This window comes from Martes martes, assembly GCF_963455335.1.
Source record: "Martes martes genome assembly, chromosome: 3".
Classification (NCBI taxonomy): Eukaryota; Metazoa; Chordata; class Mammalia; order Carnivora; family Mustelidae; genus Martes; species Martes martes.
The window spans coordinates 156,952,600-156,972,839 of NC_137890.1; the positions used below are offsets into that span (position 1 = coordinate 156,952,600).

General features: G+C 40.8%; 1 protein-coding gene across 1 annotated transcript in view; it reads right to left on the reverse strand.

Moving 5' to 3' along the window:
• The window catches only part of DIS3L2 (DIS3 like 3'-5' exoribonuclease 2), a 346,542-nt gene that overhangs the window by 287,706 nt on the left and 38,596 nt on the right, over positions 1-20,240 (reverse strand). Inside the window, exons 2-3 of the mRNA XM_080797894.1 lie at positions 4,809-4,957; positions 4,105-4,262 (exon numbers count right to left, since the gene is read on the reverse strand). Coding sequence (XP_080654020.1) covers positions 4,105-4,262; positions 4,809-4,860 — 210 coding nt within the window. The 5' untranslated portion in view covers positions 4,861-4,957. The remainder of the gene's footprint in view (positions 1-4,104; positions 4,263-4,808; positions 4,958-20,240) is intronic.

The following is a 20,240-nucleotide window of genomic DNA, read 5'->3' on the forward strand; positions in this document are numbered from 1 at the left end:
CACGTAAAGTGGCTCTAATTCTTCTTTCCCATTCTTCTTACTTCCCTAGCAGTGCTCAGCACATGCTATAATTCCCTCTTTATGTCTTAGGTTGTGTTTGCCCGACTCCCCCAGTGAATTACCTATCACACTCACTGGTATGTGCTGGCACTTAGTAGACAGTCAAGAAACATGAGCTACTTAATGAATGCTACAGAGCTGAAGCTGTCCCACCAGCCCTGCCTGTCATTTTATGAAGATTATTTGTGCCTTCCGAATGGTGGGGCAGTACACTGTAATGTCACCTCTATTTTTCCCTTTAATTCATACCCAAATGTTCTCCAGCTGATTTCACTTTAAACAAATGGTGAAGGTCCTAGAAACTAACCCATCTTGTCCTATCTTCCTGGACTAGGAATAGGTCCAATAACAACTTTACACAAATATTCTATTTTAGGGAGAACTGTGACATCATGCCTCAGGCTGCTCTAGGGGATCAACCCAAACCACCTTCAGCCAAAGTAACATCTGAGATCAGGATACCAACCAATCCTACCATCATACCCCTTTGTTACTCTGGTCATCACCCCAAACCTGAGTCCCCTCCAGGCCTATCCCTTACTTTCATTTCTTCCAACACATCCTATAACAATCTCCTATACTGCACCTATGGAGAAAAGACATATGTACAATGTGACAACTTGTTCACAAAGAAAATTTTTTTCAAAATTATGTATACATGATCATGTGTTCCTGCTGGCCAGTTCAAACACAGGAAAGGGATTCCTTTGGTCATTATGGATTCGTCATTCCCACAGAGGGCAAAACACCAATGAAATGTCAAATTATTGTTCGAAGTACTGAAAACAAAAGTATTATTCTACTCCCATTTTTAAAATAACTCCTTAGTATCCCTCAACAAAAGTTTCTTCTCTGGATGGAGAGAAAAAAAGGGATGTCACAATATACTTAAATTTGAATATAAAGTTAACAAATACTTACAAGTGCATCGAATAAGTTTATTTTTCTCCAACAAAATCTAAACAGCTTTTCTTATCTAGCTTTTTATCTTACCCATCAAGGCCTGCACACATAAAGTTCATATCAGAAAGCAGATGGACTCTGTTTCCCTGCTTATGGAAATCTTATTTACAGTGTTGTATATTTCACATGGTGACCTCATATCTGGAACCCATTCCTCTCCCCATCTGCAAAGAACAACTGTTCTCATCTGGGGGGGGAGGCTCTGGCTGCAGAGTCTCATGATGTCACAAGCCAGGAGGAATCACTTACAAACTCCTGGGAAAGAGTTGTTATATTGATCAGCTTTCTGTTTTGCTTTAATTTCAGCAAAGAGTTGCTTCAAAAGCAAAAGTTAATAGGAAGGAGCAAAAACTGTATCATTCCAGAATATTTTCCTCATCCTAGCTCTATAAATTCTATAACCAAAATTAGAAGCAATTTTTCTTCCAAGTTATAACAGAGTTTCCCTCACCCGTCTTTAAAAGACAGTACCTTGATCCTTTATTCACTCAGTAAATAAATATTTATTCAATATAAACTTATTATGCACCAATCAAATGTCACACACTGGGCTAATTTGTGGGAATAAGAATGGCCCTCCCCACAAGAAAGTGAATGGTCTATTTGAGGAAACATAAATACCAAGAAATGGTAATAAGTTTAGCATAAAGGGTAAACAACAAAGTCAGCTTCAAGAAAGCAGTCATGGCCAATTCTGCTTGGAGAATTAAAATAAGGCTTCTCAAAGGGGGTAACATTTAGGTAGGGACTTAAAGTTCAAGCACAATTACATCAAGATAATGGGAGAAAGCATTCCAAGCACTAGGAACAGTGCGTACAGAGTCATGGAAAAAGCAAAGAGCAGAATTTTTACAGGACAGGTCTTAAAGATCAGGGCAGGGTGAACAGAGCAGCATGTACCTGAAGGAGAGTGGCAGGAGATGAAAGTGGGAAAGGCACAAAAGGGTCCTCATACATGAAACAAGATGAGGGCCAAGAAAATTGTAGATAAAATGGAGCTCAGTATGTGGATTGAAGGATAAAGAGCAAATGAATGGATTAATGAAGGGACAAATGTCCAAATGCAGATTCAAATGTCCAAATGCAGATTCTCCTAAGAGAGGCCTTGACAAAGAAATCCAAGGAGAGTTAAAGAAAAAGGGGTGGGGGGCCTAACAGTACCTCTAAAATCAGGAAGATCAACTTCTTTGTTAAAAAGTTTTCCATTCAAGAGTCAATAAAAACACTAACACAAAAAGATATTAGCACCCCATGTTCACTGCAGCACTATTTATAATAGACAAGTTATGAAAACAACCTAAGTGTCCATTGATGGAGGAATGGATAAAGAAATCGTGGTGTATACATACAAACACAATGGAATATTACTCAGAAATAAAAAAGGGATGATATCTTGCCATTTGTGACCACACTGATGGACCTCAAAGACATTATGCTAAGTGAAACAGGCCAAACAGAGAAAGCCAAGTACTGTTGGATCTCTTATATGTGGAATCTTAAAAAAACAAAACAAAACAAAAAATCTCAGAGATACAGACAGGTGGTTGCCAGAGGAGGCGAGGATACAGGAGAAGGGCAGGGAGTGGATGGAGGGGGTCAAAAGGTTCCAATCAAAGAGTCTACATTAATCATATGTGCACTTGACTACAGATAAGTACAAAAAGGTGATTAAAAAGGAAAAGAAGGGTGCCTGGCTGGCTCAGTGGGTTAAGCCTCTGCCTTCAGCTCAGGTCATGATCTCAGGGTCCTGGGATCAAGGTCCACACCGGGCTTTCTGCTCAGCAGGGAGCCTGCTTCTCCCTCTCTCTGCCTGCCTCTCTGCCTACTTGTGATCTCTCTCTCTCTCTCCCTGCCAAATAAATAAAAATAAAAAATAAAAAGGAAAAGAAGATGACAGTAGCTGTTCACTGGCTGGATCGTCGGCCAAAACCACAAATATGGAAGCTGGGCTCTCAAAATGAGAAGAACAAGAGAATGCATTCAGAATGGAACACAACCAACATTTTCAAGCAAGCCACGTAACACATGGCCATGCCTCTATATACCAATCCCATAATTCTAAAATACACTTAATTCAAAGAGTATGTGCCCTGCCTCACTCTCCATCTCATTACCTACTTCCTACCTCATATTTCATGCCCAAGGAGACCTACGCTGCCTTCCTCCACACTGTTTCACGAGTCATGTTTTCATCGGTGCCCCACCCTCCCCACACCTCCTTCTCACACACATAGCACTCATGTAATAGGCCCCAAGTAGGCATCCTCCCATACCCACCAAGAAGTTACCTCCTCCGGGCTCCCAGTTCCCCCCAACACCCTCCCACACGCCCTGGTAACACTTTTATTTGAGCACTTATGATCTATCCCTAAATCACTCATTCCCATGACTGCCTGCCCGCCCTGAGCTGGGAGCTGGGAGAACAGAAAGCCAGTCTCAACCGCCTTCGCCTTAGGAGCACCCAGGCGGCACACTCCTAACTGTGTACTGTTCCCAGCTCACAGCAGATACTCAACAAACTTCCACTGAGCCGAACCACTGACCTAGCTTGTAAAAATATTCTGTAAACTATAAAGCACTCAACAAATATTGTCTGGTGCTGTTTCAGTTCCTTCTCAACACTCGTCTCCATCACTTAGTGTCTATGTGCTCCCGGCAAACTCAACTATCAGTGCTCCTTACAGCCAAACCCTATTTTCCACTTTGGTCTTAGTAGTGCACAGTGGTCTGTCTGTCCAGAAAGCTCTTTCTCTTATCTTCACGTGTTCCAACTGTACCAACTCAGGGCTAGTCCAAATATATCCCTTCCAGTTAAGCACTCCTAGACCAAATAAACAATCCTAGACAACCCTAACTTTACGTAATGGCTCCTTCCTCTCAAATCTCAGAGCACTTGCTCTGTCTGTCTCGTGGTGCTTAGCACCCCAAAGTGCACTGTGGGTGTAAGAAGTGGGTAGCCCTGGGCCTGCTCTTGAGCCATGTCCCTCAAGCACACAATGCAGAACAATAAACAGTTTAATGAGCCAAGGGTTACTTCTGATTCCACAGTCAAGGAATAGCCGCCCAGTATGTTTTAAGCACCTGGATAAGTGTTCCTCTCTTCAAGCCTTCTGAGACATCCTCCTTGGACATGTAGGTTTCAAATACGCTCTTTTTCTTCCCTCGTATGGACTTGTTCTTTGACTTTTTGTCACCTGGCGAAGCACCAAGACCATGTGGGCCAACCACAGAGGACACACCTAGAAACATGAGGCAGCAATCAACTCTTTCCTCAACCAAGCATCTCTGTATCTTAAAACTGGAGATATTTTACCTTTTTTTTTTTAAATGTAGAAAGACTAATAAAAGAATGAAATGATCTGATAATGATTTCAAATAGTCACAAAAAGGAAAGAATGGGTAACAAGCATAAAATGAGGAAACATGTATAAAATGTACATAGATGGGACTTAAGTTTTAAATCAGCACCACAACATGCAGAGAATATAATCTGAATAATGGGCTCAATATGTTTTGCTGTTTATAGACACAAACTTTTTAAAATAGGAATTACTAAAAGACTGTTTCTTTTCTGGAGGAAACTAAACAGCTGTACTCAATATAATAAATTAAGACAACAAGAAACCACACTTAATTCTAGAATAAATAACATGGAAGAATATTTAACAGGTCACCAAAAGAATTATGGTGGCCCTCAGCCCCAGACCCGCCCTGTGCCTCCATTTCACTGTTATTTTATTTCAGGTCTCCAGTTGCTAGAAGAGACTCCATTTTCCTCTTGCTACCTCTGGGGGTCCCCAAGGGCCGGAGGTTCAGCCTGAAGTCAGGATGGCTCATTACTGGTTCCAAGGTCGCCTCTTCTCTCCTGATCCAGGGGGGCCTCCACTGCTCAGCTCAGAGTTCTTTCTGCCTTGAGTAGTTCAGTTGTCACTAGCTGAAACCAAAGAGAGATAGGTGACTGATGAGCACTTAACCTATGGTGTCCTCTGTGCTCTCAGAAATGTAGTACGTGCATGATAAAAACACTGGGGGGAAGGGCGCCTAGGTGGCTCAGTCGGCGGCTGCTTTCAGCTCAGGTCATGATCCCGGGGTCCTGGGATTGAGCCCCACATCAGGCTCCCTGCTCAGTGGAGAGTCTGTTTCTCCCTCTCCTTCTGCATGCTGCTCTGCCTACTTGTACTCTCTATCTCTGTCTCAAATAAATAAAATCTTTAAAAAAAAAAAAAAAAAAAACAACACATTGTGGGAGGGGGGACCTCCTGTGTCCTTGTGTCCCTCTCTCCTAGGCAGTTAGACAAGCACACCATCTGTCCTGAGTTGCTTTGCAAGGTATCGCTAGCCTGCTTGTCTGGGCCACTTCAACTAAAAACCTCAACAGGGCAATGAGGAGGGGAAGAAAGAGCTCTGCAGTTCCATTCAGCTTCTGAAATGGGTAAGAGTGGGAGGGAATAGAATTTTGAAAAAAGGTATAAAGATCTGGGATCTCAAGGCTATAATAAAATAGGTACTAAACTAGGACTCAAAAGATACAGCGCTTACTAAGTTTCGCATTGGGCAAACGACGTTTGTTGACTAAACCAAGTAAATTAATTCCTTTGGAATTCATCAACAAAATCTAATTCACAGCCACAACTGGATATCCAAGACTATGCAGGGAACCCAGGTGATTCACTTGCTTTCAAAAAAATGGCAACAATGCAGTTAGACATATATGTCCCTACTCCTACCTGACATCACTTCAAACTAATCATTTGTCCGCAAGCTCAAGGCAGCTGCTTCTAAGGAATATAAGGCAGCTGCCTGGATCAGTAGACTGGAGTCCAGGGCTGTGGAGCTGGCCGCTGGCCTTCCACCTGGATACTGAACACATCATCACAACTTCTACTTTCTACTCTCAGCTGGCCACCAGCCCAGGGATTCCAGCCTATACTTGAAAATTTCCAAAATCCTAGTGGGCAGGCTTCTTTCCCATAAAATGTATCAAGATGTCATTCTCAACACTAGCTTCCATTTCCTGTAAATTTCCCACACACATCTTTCATTGAAATGATATAATTTTTCTCTAAAGTGAAATTAATACTTACTCAGGAAAAGAGAAGCTACAACGACAAAGGGTAACAGGCCACACAGCAATACATGAAGAGATTCAGGGGTAAAGTGGGAAAAAAAAAAAAAAAAGGCAAGAAGGGAGAGAAACAGATGGTCTTCGATAAACAACAAGGTAATGGGAAGGGCGCACAGAGGAGGCCAGACTATCTGATGGTTTAATTCAGAAGGCATTCATCCACTTATTAATTCAACAAATACTTGGACAGTGTACTATACTAGGCACAATGAAAAATACAAAAGCTAATTAGATTTCTAAAAATCATACCAATATAACAATACAAGTTGGGAAGTGATAAGCACTCTATTTTTTTAAGTATAGGTAAATGTACCTATGATGGAAGAAAGAAAGTACCTGTGGGTCAGAAAATCTGAGAGAGCTTCAGGAAAGATGTGAAGGAAGAACTGAGAATGTGAGAAAAGCATGCTGCTGGCAAAAGGAAACAAAAGTAGAGACACAAACAGAAAAACACAGGCAGGTTCTTACAACATTAATTCCATTTGGAGAGAGTCCAGCCTGTATGAAGGAGGTAGTGGCAAGGAAAATAAAACAAGTTGGAAGGTCTAGAAAACCAGCCCGCTTTTCAAAGGCAGTAAGGAATTTCTGAAGCATGAATGAGCAGAAGAGAAGAATGACAGATCAGAACTGTGTTTCAGGAAAAATGAACCTGGCACAGGATTCAGTCACCTGGAATTGAGAAAGACAGTGGCAGCTGCACCTTAGGAAAGAACCAGAACAGACAGGGGAGAAAGAAAGGAAGGCCTGAACTAGAGCTGAACAAGCACACACTGAAAAGAATACCGTGACATGGTATTATTACACAGGACAAACTGGCACCACTTGGCAGACAGGCAGATCTGGAATCTTGAGAACAAGAAGGTGGGAAATGTTCGAGATTTCAAGCAAGGAGACTGGGAGATTATAAAGTCACTGAGTTAAAGATAATGAATTCCACTTAGGGTGTTCCCTATCTCTACGTGAACATATACCTCTATGCATACCTGTACACATGGAAATGTGCCTCTATGAATACCTCTACCTCAAGTCTTTGGAAACTGGAGCATAAATTAGATATATTAGCCATCTATTTGCATAAAAATGGTAACCCAGAGTTTTCTAGAATGGATGAGACTGCCAAGAAAGGCTGAGCTGATACAGAAGGAGCCCAGGACAAAATCTGGGTTAGGGCAACTTTTAGGAAATGCAAAGAAGAAGTAGAAAATAAAACAAAGAAGCTAACAAAGATGTAGGAAAAGAACCAACAGAGTCAAATGTTAAGAAAACAAGGTAGAAAATAACTTCCAAAGGAGAACGAGTTAATGATCATGATTGACAACCACTACTGAGTAAGAATAGAATTCATGGCAGCCAAGGTTAAGGTGAAGAGTTGGGGACAAGCTGCAAGTGGGGAAAAGACAATACAAAACCAAAGGCCAGAACTGGAAATGGGTGCTTTGTATCAAGTCCTGATGCAGGCAAGAGCTCAAAACTGACTATTAGCTAAGTGAAGTGAAGACGGAGATCTCAACTCAAATGTCCCAAGATCAGCTGCATCTCTAACTTTCTTTCCTTCACAGCAAATACCACCCTGCCCCTCAGATGGCGTGATTTATACCTACCTTGTCTCTCTAACTCAGGATTACAAGGAATGTTTGGTTGGGGTCATTGTTATAACCATAGTGACTCCTATAGTACCTGGGGTGGAATATGTGTTCATTATTCACTTCTTAAATGAGTAGATGAGTTTATTTTCATGAGTAAGCAGCTTTTCATTTCAAGTTTTTTTCAGTTCTTTTCAGTTTTTATTTTCAAAAATAAGCAGAGCACGATCATTCAGAGAAACTACATTAAAAACAAGTCAGCAAAGAACAGGGAAAGAACACAGGGCCCAGGAAACAAAGTTGGCAAGAGTAAGCCAAATAGCTGGGCAGAAAATCAGCTTACCTCTGGGTATCAAAGTACTGGAAGGAGAAGGAAAGATTCCAAACAGAGAAGATACTAAGCAGAGTATGAATGAACAAGAACCTTCCCAACAACATAGGTCTAAAGGCCCATTAACCCAAGAGAAATCCTGGGCACCCCTACCTTAACACACTGAAAGGACAAGTCAATTCCTAATCTTCACCAGTGAGGGACACTGATATATTGCCCAAATGCCCACTAGTTCCCAGAGAGGGTGTCTTGTCACAGAAATAGCTGTATATTCTAAAGAGATGGGATGGGGTTAGGATGAACAGGCAGTAATGATCAACAGTGCCCCATGGTACAAAAAAGCAGAAACGAGGTGGAATGCGGGGGGGATAGGCACTAGACTTGAGAAGGAGTAAATCTGAAGAAACAATGGAGCGGTGTCTTAAGACCCTTTATATTCCCCAAACCTGGCACAACGCATACTGCAGAGCGGATGTGCCCCCAAATTTGAATAAATGAAGTCTATTTAGAGCAGAAACCAGCTTATAATGAATACCCACTAATGAGAAACTTAAGCAGAAGAGCCAGGACTACAGTAAGGCATGCCAGGCACCTAGGATGCAAAATTCATAAAAGCAAAATCATGCTAGTACCAACCCCACACCCTGCACTTGCAGGACTTGGAGAGAGACTCCCGAAATGTTCGTCCCCTAGGCATCTCATTCACCTTACCCTGTATCTCAGCCCTGATAAGAAACGAAAGTTATGAACCCGTGCAGTAAAGGAAACACAAGGAGAAAAATCGAAAGAAAAGTTTAAAGAGAGAAAATATTGAGCCTATTCAGAAGGTAAGATGGAGCCAACAGAAAGTGAGACACAGTAAAACAAATGAAAGAACACACTATTGATGGAACAGACTTTTTAAAAGTTTAAAATAAACCTCACACTGAGGGAGGAGCAAGAGGGCAGAGGAGTAGGAAACCTAAACTTCGTCTGGTCCCAGGAATTCAGCTAGATAGTTATCAAACCATTCTGAACACATACAAACTCAACAGGAGATCAAAGAAAAGAATAGCAGCAATTCTGTGAACAAAAAGCGACCACTTTCTGGAATGTAGGATATGCGAGGAAGTGAATCCAAGATGACATATGGGAAGATGGGGGTGGGGGGAGGGTAGCAGAGCACAAAATAAGAACTTTTAGAAGTCTGCTCCACAGAGGAATGTTGCTCCAGTGGCTAAGAGGGGGGTTGAATCCTCACTGGGTCAGTGTGGTCTCAGGACCCTTGGGGTCACAGAAAGACCAGGGGTGCCTGAGAGTGCCAGAGCTCCCAGGTATTGGAGCAGGGAAGCCAGCTGCAAAGACAGAGCCGAGAAGGGGGCAGCTTGGGGTTGCCATAAACTAATTCCTGGCACAGTCACACCACTGCTCTTCAAGCAGGGACCCCACAAGTGGCAGATCCGGGGAGACCCCCCTTCCTCCACTGAGAGGAGCTGCATGGGAGCACACTGCAGGAATCAACTGGGTATCGAGACTCCAAACAGGGCCGTGTGCTGGAGATAGAAACACTGGGTCACAGGCTGGGTGAGCGCAAAGTGCGGCCAGAGACCAGGGCAACAGAGGAGTGACTGACTGCTTTTCTCAGAAGGCTCACTGAACAGTGGAGCCCTAAGCTCTCAGCTCCTCCAGAGTCAGAGATTGGGAGGCAGCCATTTTCATTTTCGTCCTCCAAAGCTGTAGGGAAAGCTTTCTAGGAACAAAAGCTAACTAGAACAAACTGAAGCGGATTACTTAACCTAGCCCCTGGCAAGGGCGTGCAGTTCCACCTCCAGCAAAGACATTTGAGAATCACTAAAACTGGCCCCTCCAGCAGAAGATCAGCAAGAATATCCAGCCAAGACCAAGTTTACCAATCAATGAGAACACCAAAACACTACAGGAATACAGCACATAGACATCATGGCTTTTTCCCATGATTCAAAGTAAAATTTTTAAAATTTTCTTTATTTTTCTCTTTTTCTATTCTTTTTTTAAATTTTTCCTCTTTCCTATTTTAACCAACATCTTATCTTATCAATTCCTGTCCAAAAATGGAGGCTCTTACTGCTAGGACAAATGAGGCAGAAGAGAGAATTAGTGATATAGAAGACCAAATGATGGAGAAATAAGGAAGCTGAGAAAAAGGGAGATAAATAATTACTGGATCACGAGGGAAGAATTCAAGAGGTAAGTGATACCTTAAGATGAAACAATATTAGAAAAATTGGGATCCTAGAAGAAGAAGAAAAAGGGAGCAAAATGTATATTGCAGCAAATTATAGCACAGAACTTCCCTAATTTAGGGAAGGAAACAGGCATCAAAATCCAGGAAACACAGAGAAGCCTCCTCAAAAATCAATAAAAATAGGTCAACACCCCATCATCTAATAGTAAAACTTAAAATCTCAGAGACAAAGAGAAAATCCTGAAAGCAGCTCGGGACAAGAGGTCTGTAACCTACAATGGTGGAAATATTAGATTGGTGGCAGACCTAGCTACAGAGACTTGGCAGGCCAGAAAGGACTGGCGTTGATACATTCAGAGCACTAATCAACAAAAATATGCAGCCAAGAATACTATAACCAGCTAGGCTGTCATTGAAAATAGAAGGAAAAATAAAAAGCTTCCAGGACAAACAAAAACTAAAACAATTTGCAAACACCAAATCAGCCCTAAAGGAAATACTGAAAGGAGTCCTCTGAGCAAAGAGAGAGCCTAAAAGTAACATAGACCAGAAAGGAACAGAGAAAATATACAGTAACAGTCACCTGACAGGCAATACAATGGCACTAAATTCATATCTCTCAATAGTTACCCTGAATGTAAATGGGTTACATGCCCCAATCAAAAGACACAGGGTATCAGGATGGATAAAAACACAAAACTCATCAATCCACTGTCTACAAGAAACTCATTTTAGACCCAAAGACACCTCCAGATTTAAAGTGAGGGGGTGGAAAACAATTTACCATGCTAATGGACATCAAAAGAAAGCTGGGGTGGCAATCCTTATATCAGATCAATTAGATCTTAAGCCAAAGACTACAATAAGAGATGAGGAAGGACACTATATCATCCTTAAAGGGTCTGTCCAATAAGAAGATCTAACAATTTTAAGTATCTATGCCCCTAACATGTGAGCAGCCAATTATATAAATCAATTAATAACAAAATCAAAGAAACATATCGACAATAATGCAATAATAGTAGGGGACTTTTAACACCCCCTCACTGAAACGGACAGATCATCTAAGCAAAAGATAAACAAGGGAATAAAGGCTTTAAATGACACAGTGAACCAGATGGACATCACAGATATATTCAGAACATTCCATCTCAAAGCAATAGAATACACATTCTTTTCTAGTGCACATGGAACATTCTCCAGAATAGATCCCATCCTAGGTCACAAATCAGGTCTCAACCAGTACGAAAATACTGCAATCATTCCCTGCATATTTTCAGACCACAGTGCTTTGAAACTAGAACTCAACCACAAGAGGAAAGTTGAAAAACTCAAACACATGGAAGCTAAAGAGCATCCTACTAAAGAATGAATGGACCAACCAGGAAATTAAAGAAGAATTTTTTAAAATCATGGAAATAAATGAAAATGAAAACACAACTGTTCAAAATCATTGCGATGCAGCAAAGGCAGTCCTAAGAGAAAAGCATATACCAATAAAGCCTTTCTCAAGAAACAAGAAGGGTCTCAAATACACGACCTAACCCTACACCTAAAAAAGCTAGAGAAAGAACAGCAAATAAAGTCTAAACACAGCAGGAGAAGAGAAATAATAAATATAGAGCAGAAATCAATGAAATACAAACCAAAAGACCACAGAACAGATCAGCAAAACTAGGAGCTGGTTCTTTCAAAGAATTAATAAGACTGATAAACCCCTGGCCAGACTTATCAAAAAGGAAAGAGAAAGGATCCAAATTAATAAAATCATGAATAAAAGAGGACAGATCACAACCAACACCAAAGAAATACAAACAATTATAAGAACATATTATGAGCAACCCTAGGCAAGCAAATTAGACAATCTGGAAGAAATGGGTGCATTCCTAGAGATGTGTAAAGTACAAAAACTGAACCAGGAAGAAACAGAAAACCTGAACAGACACATAGCCATTAAGGAAATTAAAGAAGTAATCAAAAATCTCCCAAAAAACAAGAGCCCAGGGCCAGACAGCTTCTCAGGAGAATTCTGCCAAACATTTAAAGAAGAATTAATACCTATTCTCCTGAAACTGTTCCAAAAAATAGAAATGAAGGAAAACTTCCAAACTCATTTTATGAGGCCAACATTACCTTGATCCCAAAACCAGACAAAGACCCCATCAAACAGGAGAATTACAGGCCAATATCCCTGATGAACATGGATGCAAAAATTCTCATCAAAATACTACCCAATAGGATCCAACAGTACATTAAAAGAATTATTCACCACGACCAAGTGGGATTTCAGGGCTGCAAGGTTGGTTCAACATCTCCAAATCAATCAATGTGATACAATACATTACTAAAAGAAAGAACAAGAACCATATGATATTCTCAATAGATGCCGAAAAAACATTTGACAAAGTACAGCATACTTTCTTGATCAAAACTCTTCACAGCGTAGGGATAGAGGGAACATACCTCAATATCATAAAAGTCACCTATGAAACCCCACAGTGAATATCATCCTCAATCTTTTCTCCTTAGGTCAGGAACATGTCAGGGCTGTCCACTATCACCACTGCTATTCAACATAGTACTAGAAGTCCTAGCCTCAGCAATCAGACAGCAAATAGAAATAAAAGGCATCCGAATCAGTGAAAAAGTCAAACTCTCACTCTTTGCAGATGATATGACACTTTATGTAGAAAAACCAAAAGACTCCATTCCAAAACTCCGAGAACTCATACAGGAATTCAGTAAAGTGTCAGGATATAAAATCAGTGCACAGAAATCAGTTGTATTTCTATACACCAACAACACAGAAGAAAAAGAAATTAAGTAGCTGATTCCATTTACAATTGCACCCTAAACCAAAAGATACCTAGGAATAAATCTAACCAAAGAGGCAAAGAACCTGTACTCAGAAAACTAAGGAATATTCATGAAAGAAACTGAGGAAGACACAAAGAAATGGAAAAATATTCCATGCTCATGGACTAGAAGAACAAATATTGTGAAAATGTCTATGCTACCTAGAGCAATCTACACATTTAATGCAATCCCTATCAAAATATCACCAATTTTTTTAGAGAAATGGAACAAATAATTCCAAAATGTATATGGAATCAAAAAAGACCCCAAATAGCCAGAGAAATGTTGGAAAAGAAAACCAAAGCTGGCGGTATCACAATTCCAGACTTCAAGTTCTATTACAAAGCTGTAATCATCAAGACAGTATGGTACTAGCATAAAAAGAGACACATAGATCAATGGAACAGAATAGAGCCCAGAAATGAACCCTCAACTCTATGGCCAACTAATCTTCAACAAAGCAGGAAAGAATATTCAATAGGAAAAAATCAGTTGTTTCAACAAATGGTATTGGGAAAATTGGACAGCCACATGCAGAAAAATGAACTGGACCATTTCCTTACACCACACACAAAAATAGACTCAAAATGGATGAAAGACCTCAGTGTGAGGCAGGAATCCATCAACATCCTTGAGGAGAACACAGGCAGCAACCTCTTCAACCTCAGCCGCAGCAACTTCTTCCTAGGAACATCACCAAAGGCAAGGGAAGGGCAAAAATGAAATATTGGGACTTCATCAAGATCAAAAGCTTTTGCACAGCAAAGGAAACAGTTAACAAAACCAAAAGACAACTGACAGAATGGGAGAAGATATTTGCAAACGACATATCAGATAAAGGGCTAGTTTCCAAAATCTATAAAGAACTCATCAAACTCAACACCCAAAGAACAAATAATCCAATCAAGAAATGGGCAGAGGACATGAACAGACACTTCTCCAAAGAAGACATCCAAATGGCCAAAAGACACATGAAAAAGTGCTCAACATCACTCAGCATCAGGAAAATACAAATCGAAACCACAGTGAGATACCACCTCACACCAGTCAGAATGGCTAAATTTTAACCAGTCCGGAAACGACAGGTGTTGGCAAGGATGCAGAGAAAGGGGAACCCTCCTACACTGCTCGTGGGAATGCAAGCTGGTGCAGCTACTCTGAAAAACAGTATGGAGGTTCCTCAGAAAGTTGAAAATAGAGCTACTCTATGACCCGGCAATTGCAACACCTAAAGATACAAATGTAGTGATCCAAAGGGGCACCTGCTCCCCAATGTTTATAGCAGCAATGTCCACAATAGCCAAACTATGGGAAGAGCCTAGATGTCCATCAACAGATGAATGGATAAAGAAGATGTGGTATATATCTATATATATAATACACACACACATACACACACAGGAATATTATGCAGCCATCAAAAAAAGAAATCTTGCCATTTGCCATGATATGGATGGAACTAGAGGGTTTTATGCTAAGCAAAGTAAGTAAGGTGGAGAAAGGCAATTATCATATGATCTCACTGATAAGAGGAATTTGAGAAACAAGACAGAGGATCATAGGGGAAGAGAGGGAAAAATGAAACAAGACAAAATCAGAGAGAGAGACAAACCATAAGAGACTTTTAATCTCAGGAAACAAACTGAGGGTTGCTGGCCGGGGGCGGGGGGAGGGGTTGGGGTGGCTGGGAGATGGACATTGGGGAGGGTATGTGCTATGGTGAGTGCTTTGAATTGTGTAAGACTGATGAATTACAGACCTGTAGCACTGAAACAAATAATACATTATGTGTTAATTTAAAAATAAAAATAAAATAAAATAAACCTCTCTGAAAATAGAGAAGTAAACAATTTACATTACAAATAATTGAGAAACATGAAACAGTCAACAAGTTGTACTCAAAAAACAGATAATCACGTCAAAAATTGGGCAAAAGACATGAACAGACACTCCTCCAAAGAAGACATACAAATGGCTAAGAGACGCATGAAAAAATGTTTGCCATCATTTGCCATCAGGGATACTCAAATCAAAACCACATTGAGATACCACCTTACACCAGTTAGAATGGCCAAAATTAACAGGATGGTAAACAACAAGTGTTGGAGAGGATGTGGAAAAAGGGGAACCCTCTTACATTGTTAGTGGGAATGCAAGTTGGTGCAGCCACTTTGGAAAACAGTGTAGAGATTCCTTAAGAATTTAAAAATAGGGGCGCCTGCGTGGCTGCCTTCGGCTCAGTTCATGGTCTCAGGGTCCTGGGATCGAGCCCCACATCGGGCTCTCTGCTCAGTGGGGAGTCTGCTTTCTCCTCTCTCTCTCTGCCTGCCTCTCTGACTACTTGTGATCTCTGTCAAATAAGTAAATAAATAAAATCTTAAAAAAAAAAAAGAATTTAAAAAGAGAGATACCCTATGACCCTACAACTGCACTACTGGGTTTTTACCCTAAAGATACAGATGTAATGAAAAGAAGGGCCATATGTACCCCAATGTTCATAGCAGCAATGGCCACAATCACAAATCTGTGGAAAGAGCCAAGATGCCCTTCAACAGATGAACGGATAAAGAACATGTGGTCCATTTATACAATGGAATATTATGCCTCCATCAGAAAGGATGAACACCCAACTATCAACATGGACGGGTCTGGAGGAGATTATGCTGAGTGAAATAAGTCAAGCAGAGAATCAATTATCATATTGCTTCACTTACTTGTGGAGCATAAGGAATAACATGGAGGACATTAGAAGGAAAGGAAAAGTGAATTGGGGGAAATCGGAGGGGGAGATGAAGCACGAGAGACTGTGGACTCTGAGAAACAAACTGAGGGTTTTGGAAGGGAAGGTGGGGGGAGAGGTGAGCCTGGTGATGGGTATTAAGGGGGGGCACATATTGCATGAAGCACTGGGTGTGGAGCATGTGGTGTATCTCGGAACACTGAAAAAAATAAAATTAAAACTACTTAACCAAACCGCCAATACAGTCATACTTTACACATGTTCTATAATAAAATTCAGTTTGAGTAAAATTTAAGTGTTTAAAAATGAGGGAGACAGGGGTGCCTGGGTGGCTCAGTCAGTTGGGCATCTGTCTTCAGCTCAGGTTATGATCCTAGGGTCTTTGGATTGAGTCTCATGTCAGGCTCCCTGCTCAGCATAGAGTATGCTTCTCCCTCTCCCTCTGCTCCTCCCCATGCTTGTGCTCTCTCTCTTTTTCTCTTTATTCCACTGTCAAATAAATAAATTAAATTAAATCTAAAAAAAAAAAAATGAGGGAGAAAGAGGGGTGCTTGGGTGGCTCAGTTGGTTAAGCATCTGACTCCTGATTTCAGCTCAGGTCTTGATCTCAGGGTTGTAAGATCAAGCCCCGAGTCTGGCTCCACACTGGGCATGGAATCTGCTTAAGATTCTCTCTTCCTCTTCCCACTCCTCACCATCACCACACATGCAAACACACACATGCTCCACGCTCTCTAAAAAAAGTGTGTGTGTGAGTGTGTGTGTGTATGTGTGTGTATGAGAGACACAGAGAAAGAGACAGAGGGAGAGAAAAGACAGGGTAAATGATGCCCAGAATGGCTGAATAAGGAATTTGACAAATATTATCCCCAGAACAAAAATAACAATAAAGCCGGATAAAATTATCAAAACCAACTATTTAAGGATCAGGATATTGACCAAAGACATACAAAAAATTGAGAAGTGTTTACTCAAGAAAATCTACTGAATCTTGTTAAGACCAAAGGAAGTGTACTGTGGTTTAACCTGGAGTTCCTACTATCCCACACCCACTCCCAATCCCTTGGTATGAAAGTCCTACCACGGCAAGGCAAGCTGTGAAGACTGGCAGCTTCACTTAGCCAGAGGGAGCTAAATTTCTTTGGAGCAGACCAAGAAGAATTCCACGCCCAGGGGCATTTTCAAAAACAATAATAATTCCAGGCACACACACACACACACAAAAAAAAATTAGGAAGGCCAATATCACAACTAGCCTGAATCTGCAACACTAGTTAGGACAAGCTACAAATAAGGAAACCAACCAGAAATTTAACAGGGAGAATTAGCAATGAGACAATCAAAGTGGACCTTGACAAGAATCTACTTTTTTCTGCTATGTGCATGCACAGGACTTTAAACATGCAGGAAAGAAATGAGAAGGCCCTAGAGAGCTACTCATTCCTGCATGAATGTGCCGTGCAAACGCAGAAAGCAAAAGCCAGGGCTGATGTGTAAACTGTCTGAACTTTGAGTGTATTCCCCCAAGTCTCATGAGAGCCACAGACAAAGGATGGGGGCCTCACTGTTTCAGAGTTTAAACACCTATGAGAATTATAGCTGACTGTTGGGGTTTGTTTTTTTTTTTTTTTAAGATTTTATTTGACAGACAGAGATCACAAGTAGGCAGAGAGAAAGGAGGAAACAGGCTCCCTGCTGATCAGAGAGCCCAATGCGGGGCTCAATCCCAGGACCTGGGATCATGACCCGAGCCGAAGGCAGAGGCTTTAACCCACTGAGCCACCCAGGCACCCCAAATTATAGCTGACTATTAAGATATACTGACCCAAGGGAAACTACAAGAAAATTAGACTTAAAAATAAAAACAAGAAAGGAAGAACTAGCAGAGACATCAGCATCCACACACTGTGGAAAAACAGACTCCAAAGAGTAAGTCCAGAAAAGTCAGTACACAAACAAAAAGAACAACCAGCTCTGGGGGGAAAGGAATCAGAATGCTAATATATTATCAAAAAAGTCCAGGTTTCAACAAAGATTATAACCAGGGCAAAAAACAGACAAGTGTGACCCATACATGGGAGACCGAGGGGAGGGGCAGCAGTTTCAATTAAAAATGTCTCAGGGTGGGGCACCTGGGTGGCTCAGTGGGTTAAAGCCTCTGCCTTCAGCTTGGGTCATGATCCCAGAGTCCTGGGATCGAGCCCCACATTGGGCTCTCTGCTCAGTGGGGAGCCTGCTTCCCCCCACCTTCTGCCTGCCTCTGCCTACTTGTGATCTGTGTCTGTCAAATAAATAATTAAGATCTTTAAAAAAAAAAAAAAAAAAAGCTCAGGGAAAGCCTAGATTTAAGACTCAGGCAACAGAAACTTCAAAGCAATATAACAAATATGTTCAAGGAACTAAAAGAAACCAGTCATAAAGTAAAGTATGATGACAATGACTCATCACATAGAAAATATCAATAGAGAGGGGCACCTGGGTAGCTCAGTTGGTCGTCTGACTCCTGATTTCAGCTCAGATCATGACCTCAGGGTTGTGGGAATGAGACCTGCATTGGGCTCTGTGCTGAGCAGGGAGCCTGCTTGGGTTTCTTTCTTTCCCTCTCTCTCTCTCTCTCTTCCTCCCTCCCTCACTCACTCCCCCTGTGCCCCTCACCCTGCTCTCTCTCTAAAAATAAAATTAAGGGGCACCTGGGTAGCTCAGTTAAATGTCTGCTTTCAGTTCAGGTCATAATCTCAGGGTCCTGGGATCAGGCCCAGTGTCAGGGCTCCTTGCTCAGCAGGAAGTCTGCTTCTCCATCTCCCTCTGTTCCTGCTCTCTCTTTTCTTGCTCTCTCGTGTGCACTCTCTCCCTCAATTAAGTAAATAAAATCTTTATTAAAAAATAATGAAAAGAAAATTAAAAAAGAAAAAAAAACAATAGACAAATTAAAAGAAAAGTAAATTCCAAGTTGAAAGACAGAACTAAAATGAAAAATTCACTAGAAGGGTTCAACAGCAGATCTGAGTTGGCATAAAAAGAATCAATAAACCTGAAAATAAAAATGATCAATCAAGATGATCCAACATAAAGAAAGGAAGAAAAGAAACATGAAGTAAAACTATTTTTTAAAAATCCAAATTACAAACTTGTGATAAAAAGCCTGGCTGTATTTTTCAATGTTTGACTACTGATTTATTTTAAGCCTTACCTCCCTTTTATGCTTTGATCCATCTGTAGAGCTTGACAGGAAGTCCATGTTCCCCCAACCTTTGACCCCAATGGGAAATTTGAATTTCACAAAACCCCAGTCTGCACATAGGAACCTCTCTCCAGTCCTCTAGCCATTATAAAGAACTAACCCACTTCTTCTGCCTCACTCAAGCCCAGGCCAGACATGCCTATACCCACCCTACTTTGCCAAGGAGTCTCATAGGTAAGTAGTAAGTTCTCAATTTCTCCTGTTATCTAAGATGTAATTAACATACATCCTACTAATTGGGAAGGGGTCCATTCCACCTCCACAGGGTGACCATAGAACAGGAGTAAAAGAGGGTACCTCTCTCCTAACTGTACAGAAAAGGATTATAAGGGACTACAATAAGCAACTTTAGGCCAAAGAGATAACTGAGATGAAATGGACAAATTCCTAGAAAGACACAAATTACTAAAGCTGACTTAAGAAAAAAATAGAAAATAGACACAAAACAAGAAATTGAATTAGTAATTTTAAATCTTCTAATAAGGAATGCTAAGGCAAATTCTACCAAACACTGAGAGAAAAAATAATAGTAATCCTTCACAGACTCTTCCAGAAAACAGAGAAAATATTTCCCAAATCATCCACGAGGACAGTATTTCCCAATACCAAAGGCAGATAAGGACATCATAAGAAAAAAAATAGTTTTTAAAAATAAAATAATTTTAAGTTTCTTCAGTTTCAGTAATTTGCATCTTTCTAGAAATTTATCAATTTCATCTAAAGTTTCCCTTTTTGAGGAGGCAGAATGTTGCTCAAAATATCCTTGTGATTTTCTTAGTGCATATAGTAGTGCTGTCCTTCCAGAGATTATGGAAATTTTTGATACCTGTGCTGTCCAGTATGGTAGCCACAAGCCACATGTGTCTTTTGAGCACTTTAAAGAGTTCTGTCAAGTCTGAATCATTTGAATTTCATCTTTATTCTCCAAGGAAATTTTTACAGGCTTTAGAACTCTGGATTGTCAGTTATTTTCTCTCGGGAATTTGAGGGCATTCCATTGTCTTCTGGCCTTCAATGTTTCTGTTCAGAAGTCAGTCATTAATCTAATTTTTTATTCTTTGAAAGCGTACTATTCTCTCTCCCCATCTACAGCAGCTTTTGAAAATTTTCTCTTTATCTTTGGTTTTCTACCAATTTT